Below are 23,279 nucleotides of genomic sequence, written 5' to 3' on the forward strand. Positions count from 1 at the left end.
AATAAAATGATTCATTAAAATTCACAATAGAATACGGTAATGAATGACAATGAAACTTAATGAACAAGAATTTTCTATTTTTGGTAAAAACAACAAATGAAAGCTACACTGTAACCTGCATATAAATAAGGTTATTAAAACACTGGAATGGGATCCTGATAGGTGTGGAATCTCTTTAACTTGAACTACTTTAAAATTTAGGATTACCTATAGTAGAAGGTAGGACAGCCTGAACAATGCTTTTAATCCTACAATTCTCTGACTAAAAATAAAACAGACTAAATACACTTCAGTAAAGAACAGTCAAATAAAACAAAAATTAAATGACTTACAATTTAAAGCTACATGACAATTTCATTCCTAGTAAGACTATCGCAATAAGAAAAAATATAAGCAAATGTTAAGAACTTGAGTATAAAGTTGGAGCAAGACTGCTAGCACCTAAGTGTGATTTCAAACTAATAAACCAGAACAGAGTCACCACATGAGTATCTGTAGAAAGATGACCCATGTGCCTTGAAAGCCAACCCCAACCGCCAGGCTTCTCCCTGACACCTTGGAAAGAAAAGGAATTCTGACCCACTGACGAAGAACAGTGGCAGGAAACACACACACACACACACACACTCCCAATTCCTTGTGTTTAGATCCCACAGTCCAAACTTCACCCAACAGTGACAAATATGGACAAGAAAGTGATGGAAACTTCAGCCAAGACGGCTCCTATTGGAAGTACCAACCACTCACTCCTTCAGGGAATAAATGTGTACCTTGGCCTAAGAAAACCAAGGTGGTAAGAGCTCCATACTGGATACGATTTCGGGAACTTCTTTTTAAGGCAGATCTCATCACTACAAAATGGCAAAAAGCTTCCTCGCAGAGGTGGGGTAAGATACTTAACAGGGAGGAACAGACCCTGTTCTTGGAGCAGAGTTCCCTTGCTATAGTCATTTCCCCGAAATAAATGTCCTCACCCAGTGAAACGGACAACACATCCTACTGTGTTAAATCTCCTGCTCATCATTTTCAGCTTAATACTCACCATTCTCTCCTACAATAAACCTGGTAATTGATAATTAAATATTTGCCTTCAGACATGACACACTGGAAAATACCTCTGGAGCAAAATAATTTCTTTTTAAAATTTCAAGCATTGTTAATAAACAGAGGTTCAGAGATTTTGTGTTTAAGAAATGCAAATACCCCTGATAGTCCATAACAATCTTGGACCATAATAATTTATCACAAATACTTCCAGTAAAAAAAAAAAGATTTATATTTTAAAAGGGCACTCACAACTTAAAGGTTTTACCTAGATCTTCCTCAATCCCTAGTTGTAATTTCTTCCCCTCCATCTTTTCTATGTCTTCATCATTAAACTTATACCATTCGCCAGACTGTGGATCTTTCACGTGGGCAATGTAGTGGCCAGAATAGGCACTCACTCCTCTGTGTATGAGGACTGCACTGAGTTCATACACGTAGGACCCACCTAGAGAAGGAGAAATGGAGAAAGTGAAAACAGGTTTGGATAATGGATATTTCTTCTTGTATCCTGAGCCTGACTTATAATGAATATAATTCTTCATGCATGATAGAATTTAAAACATATCACTAAAGATTTAAAAAAATAAGCTTATGAAATAATGTAGAAAGCTGATTGAACAGTATTATCAACTCTCCAATCCCTCAGTAAAATATACAGATGGGAAGCCATGGCATTCTGGGTACTCAGGGTTACAAAGCTACTCTGTATCACACTTTGCCTTTCCGCATTAGCTGGCTGAGTCATATACTTAGGAAAATTCTGTTCATATTCTCCAACTTGTTATAAAAGTTAATTATGCACACTCAGAAATGAGTGCAAAAGCAAAAATCTATTGTTTGTATAAAGAGAAATGTTTTAGAAAAAACTGAAGGCAAGTCATTAAGAAAACCTACCTTTAAAATATGTATAGGCAAGACAATTGGAAATGACAGGACAGAAAACATTAAAAATCTAGAATAAGGCCTGGCTGGTGTGGCTCAGTGGATTGAGTGCCAGCTTTCAAACCAAAGGGTCCTGGTTTGATTCCCTGTCAGGGCACATGCCTGGGTTTGGACCAGGTCCCCAGTAGGGGGAGCATGAGAGGCAACCACACACTGGTGTTTCTCTCCCTCTCTTTTTCTTTCTTTTTTCTGTCCCCCCTCTCTAAAAATAAATAAATAAAATCTTTAAAAACAAAAATCTACAATACTTCTACACTCAGATTTCTTCATAAGCATTTTAAGTTCCTACTCTCTTTTTAAAAAATTTTTTTGGTATTTATTGATTTTAAAGAGAGAGGAAGAGGGGACAGGAGAAACACTGATTTATTGTTTCAATTATTTATGCATTCATTGGTTGATTTTTGTATGTGCCCTGACTGGGAATTGAACCTGCAACCTTGGAATGAGCTACTAAGGAAGATGTTCTAACCAAATGAGCTACTTGGCAATGGCTAAGTTCCTGTTCTACTCTAACTAAACAAAGCCTACAAATCACAGCCTGTATATTATGTCAGTGGTTTATATAAGAGAAGGCTTTATCCATATAGAAAAATAACAGCAAATGAATGAACATTTACATTTTAAGATATAACAAAGTATTTTAAAGTTCGAAAAAATCTTCTGAAGATTCTAAACTTAAGTCAATTATAGGGAGAAAATAATATACATGTCAGAAAAGATCACTTCTACTACATGTTTTATTATTAAAAATTAGAAAATAATTAGCAATCCCACAACAGACATAATGACTGTTAATATTGAAACCTGCAGGTTTTCTTTTAACAAATATATCATTAACATCTTTCCACATCATTAAATACTCTTCTAAAAAATATTTATAATGGCTATGTACAAGTACCACATTATATTGGACAACTCCCATCCTGTTGAACACTTAAATTGGTACCATTTCAGGGACATTATAAGCAATAATTACTATCTTTGTAGTAAAAATCTTTTCACGTATCTTTGACTACGTCATCACTGTAATTTCCTTAGAACTCTAAGGAGTGAGTCACCAGGTGTAGCCAATCACTCATGTACCTGGTAGTAAACTCGATGGACACTCTGTCAGGCACAGAGGACACACAGCAGTTGACTGACGCTCAGGAGGGGACACGGTAATACAGATTAATAGCTGGACTAAAACCCACCTGACCCGCCTCAACTGAAAATAATGTACCATATTGGGTAAAATAAAAATATTTTAAAATATTCTTAAAATGCATTAACTCATCTACAACAGCAGTTCTTAACTGTATTTCCTAGATTATTAATGATGACAATAAGCCCTAGAAGGACTGGCAGTAACTATGGGTTTATTACCAATGGATGCTACAACAAGTTCCCTATCACATTGCCATTGCTGCTGGTAAAAGACACTACACTCATCATCTTAAGAACTACGGTCGTTTTGATCGGCCACTGGAGCCTCTTCTTTAAAGTGCACCTCTATTAGTGAACCATAAATTTGTTTTAATATTTTGACAACTATATTTAAATATAACTGGTTTATTTTAAAGTTCTATGAATTTTATTCAGTCCCCGCACTCTCAAAGTGGTCGACGGGGATATTAAAGTCCCCAAGAAATACAGCAGGAGTTCAGCTGGAGTTGGGTGCTAACCGTGCAAAGAATGAGGACCCATCAGTCTGCAGATCTTTATATGTCTGTGAGCTCACTATTTAAAGAAACAAGTCAATTCTCCTGTTAAAAACAGATAATCTTTCAGACATAGCTCTTCGGCATTGTGTGGATATGTATGTGCAGACACATACAAATAAGAATATAAGAAAATACAGCTCTGGCTGGCATAGCTCAGTGGATTGAGCGCAGGCTGTGAACCAAAGCATCACAGGTTCAATTCCCAGTCAGGGCACATGCCTGAGTTGCAGGCCACAGCCCCCAGCAACCGTACATTGATATTGATGTCTCTGTCTCCCTCCCTTCCCCCTCTAAAAAGAAATAAAATCTTTAAAAAAAAAAAAGAATATAAGAAAATACAAATACTGCTTATCTGGGTGATAGAATTACAGGTGCCTTTTCTCTGCTTGATGCTTTCTGAATCTTCCAAGTTATCTAGAATGCACCCTATGCAATTACAATGAAATTGTTTTTAGTATTCCACCTATATAAGATAGTACATCTGTAGAGCAGACATCACAATAGCCTGTGAAAGGCGGGCCTATAACTACAAACTACCAGATTAATTTTTACCAGTTTTAGCTAATAATTCTAAAGCCAACTTTTATTTCTCTATTTAAAAATTAAGAGTTTATCTTTAATTACTATTTTGTTACTATTATCTTTAGTAAACAAAAATACTAAAATTAAATATTTCTGCTGGGTTTTTTAGACCTACCAAAGTGTATTTGATAAATATCCCCGATTTTCTTTACAGTATAAATAGGACAAATATATAACAAATTTAATCACAAAAGGAACTATTCAAAACCATACAGAGGAGTCAAGAAAAGTGCTGATTTTACAACTCCTAAATTTCCAGCCCCCGAAAGACCACTTTACCAGCAGACATCTCTAATTTCGAACAATTACCGGAACAAAGGAGGCAAGAAGAAAACGACTGCATAAAGTGAATGACAGTTAGGTTTACTTGTTCAGCCAAATTCAACAGGGACAAAGTCCAGCAGCAGAATCTATAGACAGCAGTTTCCTTTTTCCAGGGAGGTGCAAATTCTAAAGCACAGTATTGACAGAGTAGCAAACCCTTTAAAGCTTATGTATTCAACACATCGCCCCCCAACCTCCCCAGTCATTTCTTTTAAGGTTTTGTTTCATGGCTTGTTTCTGTTGTAAGCTGACTCCGGAACCTTTTTTATGGAAAGAGACAGAGCTTACTACATAATTTCTACATCAAAACTTTCATAAGCAGCCCAATTAATTTTACAAGGGAAGGAAAACAGTCCTTCAAGTAAGGGCAAGATGCCAGTTCTCTCTGACAAGAATCACCCTGTTTAGTGAGGTAAAGACTACAAAAAGAAGAAGTAGTAAGTTATTCCTTGCTGCAACTATCTCATAGCATCCTAGAACTTACCAGTGGTGACAGACAAGAAGAAATAAAAGAATTACAATACACATATTGGAATTAAGCCACCGAATGTTTTTGATAAAATACTGAAAGAAAAAAGACATGAATGGAGGCAGCTTGGAGACTCTTACAAGGAATTACATATATGGTATTGGCGCTAAGGTAGCAAGTGTGGGTTTGGGAACGGTGATATATCTTTTTCATATTTTATTCTTTTATACCCTTAATCATGCAGATATTAATGAACTATCATCTAATCTTTGTTATGTACTTACAGAAATGGAAGTAACAGCTTGGCTCCCCTAAAAAGCCTTTGTTCCCAGAGATTAGGCAGAAAATGTGGTGGCACTATTCTGCATTCATCAGAAGCAGATCGCAAGTTACAAACTCTGCGCACTGTAATTATCACTGCTTGGTGAAAACGTTACCTTTGTGTTCCACATACGGCTCCATATCCAAAATCTCTGAGAAGCCAATGTAGGTATTCAGCTTTTTCTTGTGTCCAGTTTGCCTAACCAAGAGAAAGCTAGTTATATTTATATTTAAAACAATCATAAAACAATGTATAAGCTCTGTCAGTTACCTTGATAAACTCAACAGTAGCCAGGTAGATTTCGTTTAGCAGTCTTGCTTAAAAAAACTGCACGATTTTAAGTAAACACAATACGGTCTTAGAACTGGGCAATATAAATCAAATGCTTAAAAGGTATGAATCGAAACTGTTAATTCCAAAAACAACACTTATCTCCAGAGGTTTTAATTTAATCACAAAAGAGAACCAGAGGTGCTCCTGCTTTTTTGATAGAAGAAATGCGTGTGTGCAGACATCACCTAATTTTCATTATATCTATCCCGTGCGGGTGGGGCGCCGTGATGAGTAGAAAATTTACTTCCTATACAATACAGAGTCTCAAGGTAATTCAGCTCCTACCGAAACATCGGCTTTTCCTTTGCATTTTACAATAATTTCTTAGAATAAAAAACAAGGACTACTGACCATTCTAGTTCTCAACTTCATATAAGTTTGTGATAAAATCATGAAATACTGGCATTTCAAAATTACAAGCTCCATCCATAACTTTCATCCTCGAATCTTGTGTTGCAAAGTATCATCATTTTATCATCTCCTCTGTCTGCAGTGAAACCTGTACACAGGAGCCCCCAAGGAGCAGCCCGCACCGGCACTGGCACGTACTCACCTGTCGAAGACAAAGCGCATCAGCTGCAAGTTCAGAGTGCAAGGAAGACTGAGGAGCCGGATCTTCCTTGTCGCATTCTGTTTACTCTGACAGTTTTCACAGAAGTATCGATTGTCTCCTTCTAATCTTTCTTCCTGATAAGGATTAAGACATAGTATTTTCAAAATTGGAAGACGGAAAGATTTTTAAAAAGTCATCAAATCCCTGAGGTAAAGCATAATTTTACTTTATTTAATAGTTCCCATTCAGGCTGTTTAAAAATCAAACTACTGTAAATACTAAAGGACATGTAAGATAAAAGGAACCGCTTAGCAGCGACACTATTAATTTGTATATAGTGATTTAAAATTGATGTGCCTCTTCCCGAAAGGTATTAATTTTTAAAATACTTGTTTGGGGTCCTCTGTCCTGATAATCCCACTTTTCAGAACTATAATGAAGTAAGTTGTAAAAAGAAATATCACATGTATTTCGATGCAGCATAATTAATTTAAAAATGGTGAAACCAGGTGCAAACTACACCTGGGCATCAGAATACAAAATTACATACATGTAAACTTATACACACTCACACAGATTAAAATTACTGAACCCCATTCACAAGAGAAAGCTGAAAAAAGAGTGCAGGATATTTCAGTGTCGTAGCTAATGGTGGTTTCTTTTTTCAATTTTTCCTTTTTGTGTCTGTAACAGCTTTTTGATATAGATTACTGTAGGTTGTACACCACTGGCACCACCACTTTCTTTACTTGGTGCCAGGACACCACACTCACCTGTTTTCCTCTTAGCTCACTGGCAAGTCCTCCTCCTCAGCATCCTTTGCCAGCGGCTCCTATCTCCCTGATTTCTCAATGTGTGAACGTTCCAGGGCTTGGTCTTTAGTCCTTGCTTGTCTCTCTCGTGCCTTGGTGATTTTACGCAGCCCAGACTTCTCCCTCAACTACATACCTCTCAAAGGCACCATGCCCCCGCGCAAACTTCTAAACCCTCTTCCCAGCCTGCTCCTCCCAGTCCTTCGCATGTCAGTTATGGCAACGCCATTTTTCCAGTTGCTCAGGTCAACCCCAGGAATCCCTGACGCCTCCCTTTCTCTCCATAGCCAGTCTGCAAATTTTATCAGCTCTACTTGGAAAACATACCTAAAATCCAAATGCAACTTATCACCTCTTCAGCTGACCCTTGGTCCAGGCCACCATCAAGTCCTGTCTGCCCCTGCCCCTGCCCCGCCATCAGCCTGTCCTCAAGACGGCACCCGGAGTGGTCTGCCGCCACCACCACGCCTACGCTCCTGTGCTCACGGCTCTCCCAGGCCCCGTGTGAAATGGTCCTCGTCAGCTCTGCAACTTCATCTTGTCCTTCTCCCCTTGTTTGGCCACTTCGGTCACACTGAACTCCATCTACCCAAAATACTCTTCTCCCGATTCTTGCATGGCTCCCTTTCACCTTCTGTCATTTTATTTCTAATTGCAGCCAACCTCACTCTCACCCCTCCCACCTCCACCCTTCTTTCCTGCTTTAGTTTTCTCCATAGCACTTGTTGTAGTTGACACTCTATATATTTACTTACATTTATTCTACTGAACCTCCCTGGGCCCAACATCATTACACTATAAGCTGCTTACAGGCAAAAGTGGTTTGTCTGTTTTGCTCAGTATGGTGATCCCCACAGCTGAAACAGGGCCTGAACACAGTAACCACTCAATCAATACTGGGCTGAATGAAATCAATAAACGAGTACTTTCAAGGGCTAATGGTTGCGCTAAAGGAGTAGGAAAAGCACAAAAATATTTTAAGAAAGCTTTATAATAAGCTCATCTACTATGTTGTGTGTCTACTCTTCCTTGATAACGAAAGTTTCCTTTTAGCAGCTTTTCCACTGAGAACGAAAAGAAACCACTTCCATCACTACATAAATCTAAATACACAGAAAGCAGAAATACGGTGTGGCAGGGCTGAAGAGTAACCACACTGATGTAAAAGCTATCTACATCCAATGCATTCTTGTTCTCATTAAGTGAAAAAAGGTAAGTGAACCTTACAGTAACAGTTTAATTTCCTTAAATACTCTACTGTCCCCAATCACACAGCAAGTTATTAATACACTCAGCTTTACATATAAAATACAGTTAACCTGAAGTAGCCAAAATTATTTTAAGATGCATCCTGCTTCAATACTTTACAATTTACAAAGTTCCTTCTAGATTGTTACATAAACAGAGACACTTCATGTACAGAAAATGTTGAAATAACGAATTTACCCATTAAATTTTTAAAAAGCTATTCCAAATAGTATTTAACTACTAATGAGTAAAACAACATATACACCAAAATTGAATACCTTCAAAAATTCCGAGATACAATCTGTTAATTGTTTGTGGCCTTGGATATTTAACTCCAGTTCATAGAACTTTGATAAAAGCTTAGACTCTCTGCCACACTGATTGCAACTATAACAAAATAGAGTGATAAAATTAAGATCAGAGTGGGAAAAACAACGAAGTTCTATTGTCTTACATCCTAGAAATATGGAAAGAAGCATTTATTACCACAGTTCCCTTTCACAGAAAGTGTTCATACCATATAGAAAATAAAATACAGAAAGTGATTGGTGACGTCATGTATTTCACAATTAGGTAAAAATTTTAGAGGTATTTTACATTTACACTTTAGTATTCCAGCTGGCTCCAACCTTCCTCTCTCAGCTAACACCACAGCCATAAAATAAATGGCAAGAGCTCAATCAGACACAGTTCCCAACACCTGGATGGCTTCTGCCGTAATTATCAAGTCAGTTGTTTACACGTTCCCATGGCAATGTATTGCTACAGCTATTTCAGGTCCCATGATAACCCGCTAAAGCTATAACATGGAACTGAATTGAGAATTAGGTAACATCTGAGCAACTGTCTTAGACTAAAGTGTGTCTTTGGGAAGCTGAAACACACTTACACAGTTACGTAAGCATACTCCCCACAGAACTGCTGTTGGACGATGTTCCGCACATCTGGATTCTTTTGTTTAGACAATGTATCTTCCAAAAGAGACATAAAGAGCTTTGAAAATTCTTGGGCATCCTACAACACAAGTTTGGGTTAATAAAAAGAAAAATCATATCTTGCTCTTCAACTTCTGCTACAAATAGTAGTAAGTTAAATATTCCCGAAACTATCTGTACTTTGAACTTGGCTCTAATGTTGAATCAGTTTGTGCCCACATATGAATTTTTAGAAATAGGATCAAGGAAGATGTATAATAAACTGAACAGTAACTAGACACTCTAATTCAAGACAAAAAAAAATTTTGGAAGCATTTCACTTTATTTCCTTCTTTAAACATTCTAAGGATTCTTGGATACCTTTCTATATTTAAAAAATAAATAAAAGGTTCGTACCTGCTGCTGCCCCGTGTCCAAGCCCAAGGCTTTAACGAATCCCGATGGATCGATGTATCGTCTGTTACTGTTTTGCAACAAGGCAAACAAGTACTGGAGATGCTCACAAATTGTTTGAGGCTCATAATCTATTTCAAAAAATGTTTGTTTTTAAAAAACTGCTACTTTTTAAAATGTATTTCATCTTCACATGAGAACAAGATTAAATACCCTTACATCCAAACTGTATAATGTTTTATAACAGTTTTAAAACTTCAAAAGAAACAAATTAATAATCACATGTCTTGTGGAAGTAACGAGGCAGCCACAGCTGTCTACAGACATCCCATAAAAGCAAGAGGCCATATGTACGTTACAACAATCACAATCGTGACTGGCTTAGAAAATGTCAAAGCATGCTGAAACACTCATTCCGAAAACAAAAACCTTATTTACCATTTATACGATGGCCAAATACTTTAATGAAATCTCATTTATGGGGACCTGCCACAAAGAGAGCAAGGGACAGGAATCTCAAGCATAGAGAGATTCAAACTTGAATGAAGATCTTGCTGTTAAAAATCCTAGAATTTTTGAGCTACAAATCTTAATGAGTTGAGGGAAGGTATGCAACTCAGACGCATAAATCTCAGGGGCCTTAAAAGACTTGAGTATTATCTTCTGTGCCAGCTATCAACTCACTACCTTTCAGCTCTAAATCCACCCTTCTCAGCCTGCCCTGTGATCACAGAGATGAGCTCTGCAAACATTCCTCCTCTGCCAGACAGCACAAGGCTGTCCCATCAGCAGGGGCACTGGAGAGGAGAGTGCAGCTGTTCCTCTCACCAGGCTCCTGTGGACTCCAGGTTCCTGGGGCCAACAAGTGGCCAGGAGGTTCCTTCTGCACCTCCTGTAGCTTCACACCAGAATACATCTGGTGAGGCACTTCCCCTTGAATGACCACCCTGTGAATGACCTTCTGGGCACCCTTTCAGCAGACTTCACAAAGGGGTCTGCACCCAGCACCCAGGCCCAGCACCTCCCTGAAGAGTTTACAAGCAGACCCCCCCACCACCTGCCCACAGAGGCCTCTTAGCACCTTTTCGGGCACCTGGTGAGCCACGGCAGTGCTCTCTCCCAAGAGGTCTGGACCTCAGCCCCAGGGGGAGTGGCTGCCACTCCCGTATCATTTCAAGCCCTGTGTTAAGTCTTACTAACCAATTCCCCCATTACTTGAATTTCCTGCTAATAATCCCCTATGCTTTCTCTGTTCAAATTATGCAGTTTCTGTCTCCTGATTGGACCCTGATGTCTATTTACTATTGGTTGGCCAGAAAGTTCATTTGTTTTTTTCCATACGTTGTCTCTAGTAGTGCTTAGTTGTCTTTAACTTCATTTAAAACAATTTTGTTAGATTGTATTGTGACAGCTGTCACATCAAAGTGCATTAAAAAAAATCAAAACTGGTGAATTTTTGTGCAGCCATTTTAATATTGAAGATGGAAGAAAATACATAACATTATTGGCATATTATGCTTTATTATTTCAAGAAAGGTAAAAACGCAATTGAAAAGCAAGAAAAAGGTTTGTACAGTATATGGAAAAGGTGCTGTGTGACTAATCCAAAGTGGCTTGCAAAGTTTTGTGCTGGAGATTTCTCTCTGGATGATGCTCCGAGGTCAGGGATACCAGGTGAGGTTGAGAGAGATCAAATAGAAACATGAACTGAAAGCCCTGGCTGGCGTAGCTCAGTGGCTTGAGTGTGGGCTGCGAACCAAAGTGTCGCAGGTTCGATTCCCAGTCAGGGTACATGCCTGGGTTGCAGGCCATGACCCTCAGCAACCGCACACTGATGTTTCTCTCTCTCTCTGTCTCCCTCCCCTCCCTCTCTAAAAATAAATAAAACCTTAAAAAAAAAAAAAAAGAACTCAGAAACATATTTATAAAAAAAATAAAACAGGAACTGAGAACAATCGACATTCTACTATGTGGAGGAGGGCCAACACACTCAAAGTAGCCAAATCAATGAAGTTACTGGTGAAAATAAAAACTTTTTCTTTTAGCCCTGACTGGTGTGGTTCGGTGCATTGAGTGTTGACCTGTAAACTAAAAGGTTGCTTTTGATTCCCTGTCAGGACATATCCCTGGGTTTCAGGCCAGGTCCCCAGCTGAGGACATGAGAGAGGCAGCTGATTGTCGTTTCTCTCAAACATGGATGTTTCTCTCCCCCTTTCTCCCTCCCTTCCTCTCTCTCTGAAAATAAATAAATTATTTTTTTAAGTGTCTTTTATTTCATGGAAAAAACTAAACAGGCTTTTGGGCCAACCCAATACCAAAACTGTGACTTTCAGGAAATCAATATTTCATTTGCAAAATAAAGATAAAAATCTTACTTCCTGGGGTGCAGGGCTTCGAAGACTATTAAAGGCTACTCAAATAAGTCTGTATCTACTCCAGCTCTTATTTTACAGGTTAGATACTCCCTAAGATCTTAAATAACTCATACCCCCCCCCCGCCCCGGTTTTCTTATACGTAAAATATGAAAGTGGCTGAGCTGGGAACAGAACTCAGACCCCACCGTTCCCAATGTAAACCCTGTCTACTACACTGACTACATGGTGTCTGTCCAGATAACAGCAGAAATGTTCTCTTATCAGAGAACAAGGTGAAGAACCTTAATGAAATACTAAAATTTATGTGCTTAGGAAATTACTAAAAATTTCTTGAAGATATACATTAAAGCCACAGTACCCAAAGAATTCTGGCCACAGCACATCATTTTATAAAATGGAAATTCAGTTTTCACTTGTTATTTAAATGGTAAGTTTATATTTCAGCAAAACAAAGTCAAAAATTTAAAAAATGATCCCTCTTACAGGACTCCTCCTTTGCACACACTACTACCTTAACTATTTAATACGCTATTCGCCTAGATGTAAATACCCAGAACTCTAGAAGTAGAGCCCCGTGGAGAGAACTGCAGGACGTTTGAGCACTGCGAAGCAGAGGCTGCGCAGATAAGGGCACCGAGACTCTCGCGCATCGCCACTGTCTGGAGGGCAGCCAGACGCGGGGCCTCGAACCCTAGCTTTCCTCGCTCTGAGTCAAAGACATTATTTAGCACGGTGCCCCAGTCAGATCATAAAACACAGCACAGGATTTTCAGATGAAAGCAGGCGTCAAAAGTTCCTGAGGTGGAGCTCCCAAACCTGTGTATGCAGCCTTAGACACTCACTTGCCTTCACCCCCCACCCCTCAACTTTGAGAAAGAGAAACATCTGGTTTGTTCCATGAAAGTACCATCTCAAAGAGAATAATCTCTCAAAACAAACTAGTGCCAACTAGGAATGACAAGCCACATTCTGTGCATGAAAACAACCAAGTAGCCTTCACTCGGTTCCTGGTCCAGGCACCTGCCTGGGCTGTGGTTTCAGTCCCCAGCCCCCCAGTCGGGGTGTGTACAAGAGGCAACCGATCAATGTTTCTCTCTCACACTGATGCTTCTCTCCCTCTCTTTCTCCCTCCCTTCCCTTCTCCTCAAATAAATAAAATCTTAAAAAAATAAAACAAAACAACTAATTTCAGTCTGAAACTGAATCTGTCTAAATTTGCACATTAGTGGCTAACTTTGCCGAAGTTAGTAAATTTAATCTTAGTTTTAGAGGTTATCCCCTAAATCAGCTTATTTTAATAAACTCTTCAATTTAACAAACTAGGCAAAAGAGTAACCCTGTCTGCTTTGTTGATGGGTTTTTATCCATTACCAGAAAATAATGACTGCAATCACAGTGTATTACTTAGAGAAACTGTTACTGTAAACTGCATAAAAATATTTGCCATTTTGTACATAAAGGATAAAAATACAGAAGAAAAGAAAACTGATTCTGAATCCTGACAATGTTTGTAAAGGACGCAGGTCCATGCCTGACATGGAAGGAACCGGCGAATGTAACTTTCCTTCCTCTGTTTGGTTCAGAAGTGATCTAGCTGGCAGTGTCCTCAGAAGCACGCCCTGCCCGCACCACCCCCACTGACCTTTCTCTTTCTGGATATCATCTCCCATCATGTAGTCGCTGCAGGTACTTTGACATAAGTACAGCGCCTGCCGAAGCTCCAAGTTGAGAAACCAGACTTGAAGAAATGTGTTGACGTAACAAGTAGCTCCAAGGTTAGTAAGACCCACAAACGAGTTCTGTGAAAACAGAAAATTTACCATTAGAAAAACCAATCTTCCTTTAAATGCAAAAATTATAAACAGCATTATTTTTTAAATTTCAGGTTAAAAATTCACTGAAACTGTCTCAGCCAACATGGGATAGCACCTTCGGCCACTCTGGGCCAAGGGCAGGGCGTCGCCCTGATGAAAAAGCCCTGTCCGGGCTGACTGCAGGAGTGAAAGGTCAGGAGAGCTCCACGGCTCAGGGCTGGTCTTCTAGTCGTCTGGTCTTCCCCAGCCACTGAAGTCTAAGACTACAACAGTGCGTTCCATCAACTTTTAACATGGGGACAGAGGTTTTTTATTTGCTCTATTCCCACACTGCCAACATTCAGAAGAATGACAAAGTAAAACTTCCAGAAAAGTTCCTCTTTATCTTACAGATCTGGGAGACGGGAGAGAGGGGTAGTAGGCTGCGACTTTTTCCAAAGATAAGATTGAGAATTCCTGAAACTTACAAATAATCATTCTTTTTAAACAGAAAAAAATATCTAAGAAGTTACAATTTTGTAAATGCCAGGCTTGATGATTAGGAAATATTAATGTTTACTAAAAAGTAAAACTATGTCTTATGTGTATAACATATAAAAATACAAGCTCAAGAAAGCAAAGTAATGTCATTGTAAGGGCTTTGTTCCATTGATTTCCCACCTCCTTTAAAGAGACTTAAAAGAGTTCAAAAAAACATACACTGTTCGGCAAACAAAAAATCAGCATTTAAACTAAAACTATTATCGAAAGGTTTACTGGATTACATACTATCTATTCTGAAGCAGACCATTAAGAACTGTTCCAAGCCAAGCTGTTCAGAATCTTAAGTCCACTACGTATCTTAAAGCTGCACAGGTTACCTGAACTCAGTCACGATTTCTGATCAGAAGCGCAAAACACACAGAACAAACAGGGACACCACATAAAATCACTTTAAAAGGATGGCTTACCTTTTTTCTCCTCTCACAATTGGGATCATCAATATTATGAAAACTATTTTCATCTATTTCTCCTAACCAAACATGCTCACCAATCCCAACCAAGCAATTTGGATTTCCTTTGCAGTTTCGTCTATGAAAAAAATATAGTTAAATTTAATTTTAAAATACACAGTTCCATGATATGAGACATGCGAATTAAAACTATAATGATACACCATTTAAACAATCTGCTTCTTGCCTACGAGATTAGCAAAGCTGAGGAAGTACACCGCCACACTCAGTTTGTGAGGCTGAGAAAAACAACTCGTTTACTGCTAATGAGAATGCACCCTGGTGGGATTCCTGTTGAGAGGAATTTTACACTCTCTAACAAGTCCACTACGTATACACCCAGCCATCTCATTTCTAGGAGTTCACCCTGAAGATACACCTCCAACACACCAGGTTACTCCTCACACTCCTCATGGCGTTGCTTATAACTGCAAACTACTGGCAGCCAAGTGGCCGAACAGAGGGCACATGATGGAGTACTGTGCAAGTGTAAAACAAAAACACATGAAAAAGACCTCTGTGGCTGAGGTGGAGTGATTTCTAGGATGCATTATAGTAAGTAAAAAAAAAAAAAAAAAGGCAAAGTGCAAAAAAGTATCCATAGCATGCTATTTGTATGTGTGTGTGAGCAATAAGAAACACAGAATAAAGGAGAGACTAATGAAACTGGTTACCTACTGGGATAAGGATGAAAAAAGGCGGGGGCCCTGGCTGGTGTGGCTCAGTGGACTGAGTGTCAGCCTGTGAACCAAAGGGTCACTGGTTTGATTCTCAGTCAGGGCACATGCCTGGGTTGCAGGCCAGGTCCCCAGTACTGGGCACACAAGAGGCAACCTCACACTGATGTTTCTCACACTGATGTTTCTCTCCCTGTCTTTCTTCCTCCCCTCCCCTTTCTCTAAAAATAAATAAATAAAATCTTGTAAAAAATAAGAAAACATAAAAAAGAGAGGTGTGTGTGACAGTTTTCTGAATATACTGTTCCATTCCATACACTTTTGGATTCTGGGGCCATGTGAAATGTGTGTGTGTGTGTGTGTGTGTGTGTGTGTCACACACAATCTAGAAGGATGCAGGGAACCCTGAATGCAACACAAACATATTTCAGTAACTAACATGTCTATGCTGGGACGCAGGGGAGGATTAACCAAGCGCACTGGTAGTGCCCTTAGGCCAAAAGCAAAGGAGCAAATGCCAAACTCTAACAGCTTCCTTTTCACAGAGACAGGAATGAACAATTCTGACACAACATTCTGTACATTCTACAATGGAGCAAGAAGTAAATATACCTGGGACAACAAAGGGAACCAAGTTTCGGAGAGAGAAGTTACAAATCAGAAAGGGAGGAAGAGTAAAATGAACTCTGCATGCTGATGAGGAAAAGAAGAGCTATTAAGACTGAACGTAGTACAGAGATAGGTAGATTAGGATCGCCAGATAAAATACACAGCAGTAGTTATTTCAATTTCTGATTGATGACATATTTATACACAAGAAGTATTTGCTGTCTATCTGAAATTTAAATTTAATTTGGCAGCTCAAATGGGATAGCTTTTCGTGAGCTGAGGACCTAAAAGCAACAATATGAGCACACCTAGCAACCAGATCTTGATTTCTAAATATTCCCCACTCGAAGAACCCAGGGCTCCTCGGAGAAATGGCTGTTGCCAAGGCTGAGCAGAGAAAGCACAAGATAAACATGGAGTATCTTGTGCCCAAACAGCGAAGATACACTCAAAGAATGATGGGGACACGTTAAAGGAGGGTTGTAGTGGCCAAAGCTGGATCGATTGGAACAATACGAATAATAATGAACGCTGACTGGTGTGGCTCCGTGGGTTGGGCGTTGTCCCACAAACTGAAAGGTCACATGGGTGAGGGCACATGCCTGGGCTGCAGGCCAGGTCCCCAGTTGGGGGTATGTGAGGGGCTACCAATTGGCATTTCTCTCACACATCAATAATCTCTCCATCTTCCTCCCTCCCTCCCCCTCTCTATAAAAATAAATAATAAATAAAATCTAATAAATAAGCAGTGATGGGATTATAACTACTGAATAAAGTAAGGAATCTATAGTAAAATGGATGAATGGATAGATGAATAGGAAATCTCTTCTTTAGAGAAGAAAGCCAACTTACAAAGGAAAAGGAAGGACATAATTAGAAAATCACCCTTTGGCATCCATCAGATTAATAAAAGAATCAGGCAATAGTCATCAAGGACGCTACTTGGCTACTGTAGGCAAGTCTGAGAAGTAACGGAGTATTTACACACCCTCAGTGTGGCTCAGCACAAGCTGTGGGTTAATTACAAGGGGAAAAACAGAGGCTCTGAGTGGAGAAACCTGGCAGAGAGCTCCTGAACCAAGTGACCGAAGCTGATGTGCCACTAATGGGACCAGTGGTTGACAGCGTGCGTGAAGAGCAACGTCAGCCAAAGCCAAGGGGAGGAACTTTCCATAAAGTAAGTATCATACGCTTTTCAAAAGTGTCAGTGTCACAAAATACTAAGCAAGGCCAAGTAATCCTTGCGTGTTAAAGGAGATCAATGAGGCACTGCAACGTATGAGCTTGCATTTTCTTTTTTATCGTGGGCATTATTAAGTCAGTGTGTCTGAATATTTCAGAAGGCCACCCTCTAAAGCTTTAGTGGTAGTAGTTCAAGACTGGACACATGGTAAATGGCCATCAATACAAAACCGATGAAATAAATAACATAACCAAATAATGGGCACTGTAGTCAGGGAATAAAAGGAGAAATTTTTAATGCTGTGACACATTAACAATATCATTAGTTGAAAAAAGCACATTCAAAATAGTGTTTAAAAATAGGCATGATACGCCTGTTTGTTTGCACAAAGGTATAAAGAGGAAACCGCCCCTCTGCGGAAGTTCACCTGTGTGCTTTCTAGATGCAAATGAGGAGTGAAAGGGTGTCTGTGCTTCCCCATCCCATCACCTGTGATACCGCTCAGACTCAGAACCAGAAACTGCACCACATATTCCAAAAATAATGTTTAATGTTCCACTTAAACATACTCTTTTCTTGGCTTTAAAAAAATAAAAATGAAACCAAGTTTGGCCAATGTAGGAGCAGTTCTGCCAGGTTTGTGTCATAGCCAGGCTGGGAAATAACTTACAGAAGAAATAAAAGTAGGACTGTTTGCTGAGGGGGAAAAGATGTGGAAAGAAGTCGTTTTTTAGCGTGCCTGTATGTCGTCTCCAATGGGAAAGGACCACTGCAAGGGGGCTACAGCTCTGAGAGTAAGAAAATTCCTCCTTTACCCCACAGCGATTCTTCTCTTCTGTCCAGACAAGATGGAAAGAAACAAACACACTCCCCGATTCACAGATCCTTCCTTGGAACAGAGACCAGGACTTACTAGGAAGACTCCTTTTAAGACACATGACGGCTAGCAGCACTGGACTACACGGTCTTCAGGAGGGCAAGAGCTAGACAGGGTGAAAATGTAGCTTTAAAACAAAGTAAGTAGGTACAAATTCTTTCAAATCTACTGTTCAAGGTATAAACAACATCAAGTCATTTGTGCTTTCTCCTCTTGAACAAGGAAGGTGGTCCTTTTTCACACGACTTGGCTGGGGAGAAGAAAGGGCACTGTCCTAGGGTTCAAACACACATGTCTCCTTCTCTCGGAAAAGAATTCCAGTGGGAGGAGGGCTAAGATTTAGTGTCCTGGGCCAGGCCGGTATGGCTCCATGGGTTGGGGTCTTCTCCCTCAGACTGAAGGGCGGTAGGTTTGATCCCAGGTCAGGGCACATACCCAGGCTGACGTGGATGTTTCTCTCTTTAAAAAAGAGAGAGAGAGAGAGAGAGAGAGAGAGAGAGAGAGAGACCAAAAAGGCACTGAAGAATGTCCTGGGGTGAGGATTAAGAAGAAAAAAAGAGGTTTCAGCCTCCTGTTCCTGACAGCAAAATAATAAATGAACAGAATCATCAGCTCTCCTTGCCCTTGCTCCCACCACTCACACACGTGTCCTCTGGCCTTAGTCCTGCGCTGGCTTCTAAAAGCGAAGACAAACACACTGACTCTTGAACAACATGATTGGTTGACCTGCAAGGGCCCGCTTATGCACATTTTTTTTCTCAATAAATAGGCTCAGTGCTGTAAATGTATTTTTCTTATGATTTTCTGGCTTCTTACTTTATTGTGAGAATACATACAACATACAAAATGTTTGTTAATCAACTGTTTATTAATAAGGGTTTTCTGGTCAACAGTATAATATCAGCCATCTTTTGGGGGAGTCAAAAGTTATATGGTGGATTCTCAACTGTGTGGGTGTTCCTGCCCCTAACACAGCATGGTGGGTGGGGGGCAGTGAGACAGAGAAACGTAAAAGGGATGCTGTTGTAATAAAAGCGATGAGAAGTGAAGACTGTGCTGGAATTAGAACTTCTGTTCATCAAAATACGACATTAAGTAAAAAAGCAAGCAAGACTGGAAGATACTGTCTATATATATACATATATACAAATACATGTGTATGTGTGTAACACACACACACACACACACACACACACACACACACACACATTCAACAAAGCATTTGTATCCAAAATAAAGAACTCCTACAAATCAGACTTCCGGCCGAGATGGAGGCATAGGTAGACACACATCACCTCCTCCCACAACCAAAAGGATAACAACAAATTTAAAAACAAAAACCAACCAGAATGCCAGGAGATCAAACTGTATGGAAGCCAGACAAGCAATGAGTTAAGAAAACATTCATCCAGACTTGTACGAGGGGCAGAGTGGGCAGCCAGGGTGGAGAGGACTCCCGGCGAGGCTGCGGCTGGAGAACCAGCTCGGGTGAGTGAGGCGGCAGCAGCTGGCCAACTGGGCGGTCCCATGTTCTCGTGCAGATAAACCAGGAGGAACAACTGGGAAGCAAGACAGACCTCGAAAACCCAGGGTACCAGCGCAGCGAAATAAAGTCTCAAAAACTCTGACTGTAAAAACCTGTGGGGGTTGAGGTGGCAGGAGAAACTCCCAGCCTCACAGGAGAGTTTGTTAGAGAGGCCCACAGGGTCCCAGAACGTATACAAACCCACCCACCCGGGAATCAGCACCAGAAGGGACCAGTTTGCTTGTGGCTGGCGGGGGAAGTGACTGAAAGCCAGGTGAGAGCAGAGCAAGGGGCACTGTTTCCTCTCAGACCCGTCCCCCACATACAGTGCCACAACAGAGCCACATGGGCTGCCCCAACCTGGTGTATACCTAGGGCTCTGCTCCTTACTACGTAACAGGTGTGCCAAGACAAAAATAAATGGCTCAAATGAAAAAACAACAACAACAACAACAACAACAAAAAAAAAACAGATCAAAGCTTCAAAAATAGAACTAAGCAATGAAGAGATAGCCAACCTATCAGACGCTGAGTTCAAAACAGGGGTAATCAGGATACTCACAGAAATGCTTGAGTATGGTCACAAAATAGAGGAAAAAGTGAAGGATATGAAAAGTGAAATAAAGAAAAATGTACAGGGAACCAACAGTGATGGGAAGGAAACCAGGACTCAAAACAATGATTTGGAACAGAAGGAAGAAATAAACATTCAACCAGAACACAATGAAGAAACAAGAATTCAAAAAAAATGAGGAGAGGCTGAGGAACCTCCAGGACAACTTTAAATGCTCCAACACCTGAATCAGGTGACAGAAGGAGAAAAGGAAGAACAAAAAATAGAAAACTTACTTAAAAAAGTTATGAAGGAGAAATTCCTTAATCTGGCAAAGGAAATGGACTTCCAGGAAGTCCAGGAAGCTCAGAGAGTCCCAAAGAAGTTGGACCCAAGGAAGCACACACCAAGGCACATCATCATTACATTGCCCAAGATTAAAGATGAGAGAATCTTAAAAGCAGCAAGAGAAAAGGAGACAGTTACCTACAAAGGAGTTCCCATAAGACTATCAGCTGATTTCTCAAAAGAGACCTTACAGGCAAGAAGGGGCTGGGAAGAAGTATTCAAAGTCATGAAGGGCAAGGACCTACATCCAAGGCTCCTCTACCCAGCAAAGCTACCATTCAGAATGGAAGGGCAGCCCTGGCTGGTGTGGCTCGGCGGATTGAGCGCTGGCCTGTGAGCCAGAGGGTCGCCTGGCTCAGTCCCCGCTTGGTGTGCATGCCTGGGTTGCGGCTGGGTCTCCGCTTGGGGGCCCATGAGCGGCAATCGCACGCTGATATTTCTCTCCCTCTCTTTCTTCCTCCCTTCCCTTGTGTCTAAAAATAAATAAATGTTTAAAAAAATAGAATGTAAGGGCAGATAAAGTGCTACCCAGATAAAGTTAAAGTTCATCATCACCAAGCCCTTATTATATAAAATGTTAAAGGGACATATCTAAGACCAAGAAGATGATCAAAACTATGAACAGTAAAATGACAACCTCACAACTATCAACAACTAAATAAAAAAAAAAACAACAAACTAAGCAAACAACTAGAACAGCAACAGAATCACAGACATGGACATCACATGGAGGGTTATCAGTGGGGAGGGGGAGGGGGAAGAATGGGGGAAAAGGTACAGGGAAGAAGCAACATAAGTGGTAGGTACAACATAGACAGGGGGAGGTTAAGAATAGCATAGGAAATGGAGAAGCCAAGGAACTTATATGTGTGACCCATGGACATGAACTAAGGTGGGGCAATGCTGGTGGGAGGGGGGTACAGGGTGGAGAAGAATAAGGGGGGGAATGGGACGACTATAATAGCATAATCAATAAAATATACTTAAAATAATACTGTATTGTATACTTAAACATTTAAGAGGGTATATCTCACATGAACTGTTCTTACCACAAATGTTTTAAATAAAAACAAACAAACCCAAAAACCCCCAACAACTACAAATCAACAAGATAATCAAAAAGACAGAAATGGGTAAAAGATCTAAAGCAGCACCCCACTAGAGGATACCAAAACAGTCAAATATGAAAGAGGTCAATTTCATTGGCCATTAGAAAAATGCACATTAAAACCACAAAAAGCTATGACGACACAGGCATCATAATGGCCAAAATTAAAATCACGCCTCACCTGTTGGTGAGAACACGCAGCAAATGAACTTGCACATACCGTTCATGAGAACAGACCACAGAACAATGTGAAAAACAGTGTGGCATTATCTACTAAAGCTAAATAAACACTTATGACCCAGTAATTCCTCTCTTATCAAAAAAGTGTCTATAGCACCACGAGATACAAGAATGTTCATTACAGCTTTATTCATAATAGCCAAATACTGGAAAAATTCTAAATGACCATCACCAAGAAGAAAGGATAAAACACAAAGTAACACGATGGAATACTGCACATCCTAACAATGAACACATCACTGCTGCCCATGATGTGGATGAATCTCACAATGCTAAGCAGAAGAGCCAGACACAAAAAGAACTACAATGTATCCTTAATTGTATACAAAGTTCAAAATTGAAAAAATAATCCGTTGTATCCAAAGTAAGGCTAGTCCCTCACTCCGGAGGAGGAGGGCGGTGGTACTGATCAGCAGGAGGCAGAAAATGGGAGATGGGGGTGTTCTGGAATCCTAGTAACATTTTAATTTTGGCAGTAGATACACTATCGAAATGTTCCCTCTGTGGTAATTCATTTAATGTAATTCTTACCATTTGTGTACTTTTCTGTTAAAAAAAAGGAATAAATTTAATTAAGTAAGAACCATTAGAAAAAGTCTAAGAGGAATTAAGAAGGGTCTTGCCTTAGCAGATGTTTTAAAAATATTATCAAGTGCCCTCACTAGTGTAGCTCAGTGGGCTGGGCATCATCCTGCTAACCTAAAGGTTACCAGTTAGATTCCCAGTCAGAGCACATGCCTGGGTTGCCAGGTGTGTGAGAGGTAAGCAATTGATGTTTCTCTCTCTCCCTTTTCCTCTCTCTAACAATGAATGGGGGGGGGAGGGGGAGGGAGGGAGGAAGGTTATCAAGTGATTAGAACTGTGGCCCTAGTTAAGAGTATTGAGTCAAATCAATGGAAGAGAATAGGGCTAAGAAATAAATCCAACTACACAGAAGAATTTGTCATATAATAAAGGTGGCTTTTTAACTAGTGGAGGATTACTAGATTATTCATTAAGTAATGTTAAAAAACTGATTAGCCATTTGATAAAAAGTAAAATAAAGATGAATCCCTACACCTCATTCCCTCAATTAAATCAAATGCCAAACAAAGACTGAATGCATAAAATGAAAACATCAGCACTAAAACAAAACATGAGTGAATACTTCTATGATGTTGGAATTGGGAAATCCAGAAACCATAAAGAAAAGTACTGATAAAATTGATTTCATAAAAATATGGGTTTTGCCCTGGCTGGTGTGGCTCAGTAGAGTGAATGTCAGCCTGCGAACCAAAAGGTCGCTGGTTCAATTCCCAGTCAGGGCACGTGCCT

The 23,279-nt window shown here is 40.0% G+C and overlaps 1 protein-coding gene across 3 annotated transcripts in view; it reads right to left on the bottom strand.

The window, feature by feature from the left end:
- The window catches only part of USP48 (ubiquitin specific peptidase 48), a 68,463-nt gene that overhangs the window by 39,539 nt on the left and 5,645 nt on the right, over positions 1–23,279 (bottom strand). For 2 of the 3 annotated variants that reach the window (XM_045858903.1, XM_045858902.1), the window contains exons 2-9: positions 14,804–14,924; positions 13,682–13,838; positions 9,667–9,794; positions 9,225–9,349; positions 8,614–8,722; positions 6,276–6,409; positions 5,505–5,587; positions 1,313–1,492 (exon numbers count right to left, since the gene is read on the bottom strand). In XM_045858903.1, the coding sequence (XP_045714859.1) occupies positions 1,313–1,492; positions 5,505–5,587; positions 6,276–6,409; positions 8,614–8,722; positions 9,225–9,349; positions 9,667–9,794; positions 13,682–13,838; positions 14,804–14,924 (1,037 nt within the window). Of the gene's footprint in view, positions 1–1,312; positions 1,493–5,504; positions 5,588–6,275; positions 6,410–8,613; positions 8,723–9,224; positions 9,350–9,666; positions 9,795–13,681; positions 13,841–14,803; positions 14,927–23,279 lie in introns of those variants that run through there. The other variant, XM_045858904.1, reaches the window with a different exon arrangement.

This window comes from Phyllostomus hastatus, unplaced genomic scaffold (genome assembly GCF_019186645.2).
Source record: "Phyllostomus hastatus isolate PE091 unplaced genomic scaffold, TTU_PhHast_1.1 phas_scaffold_182, whole genome shotgun sequence".
Taxonomy (NCBI): domain Eukaryota; kingdom Metazoa; phylum Chordata; class Mammalia; order Chiroptera; family Phyllostomidae; genus Phyllostomus; species Phyllostomus hastatus.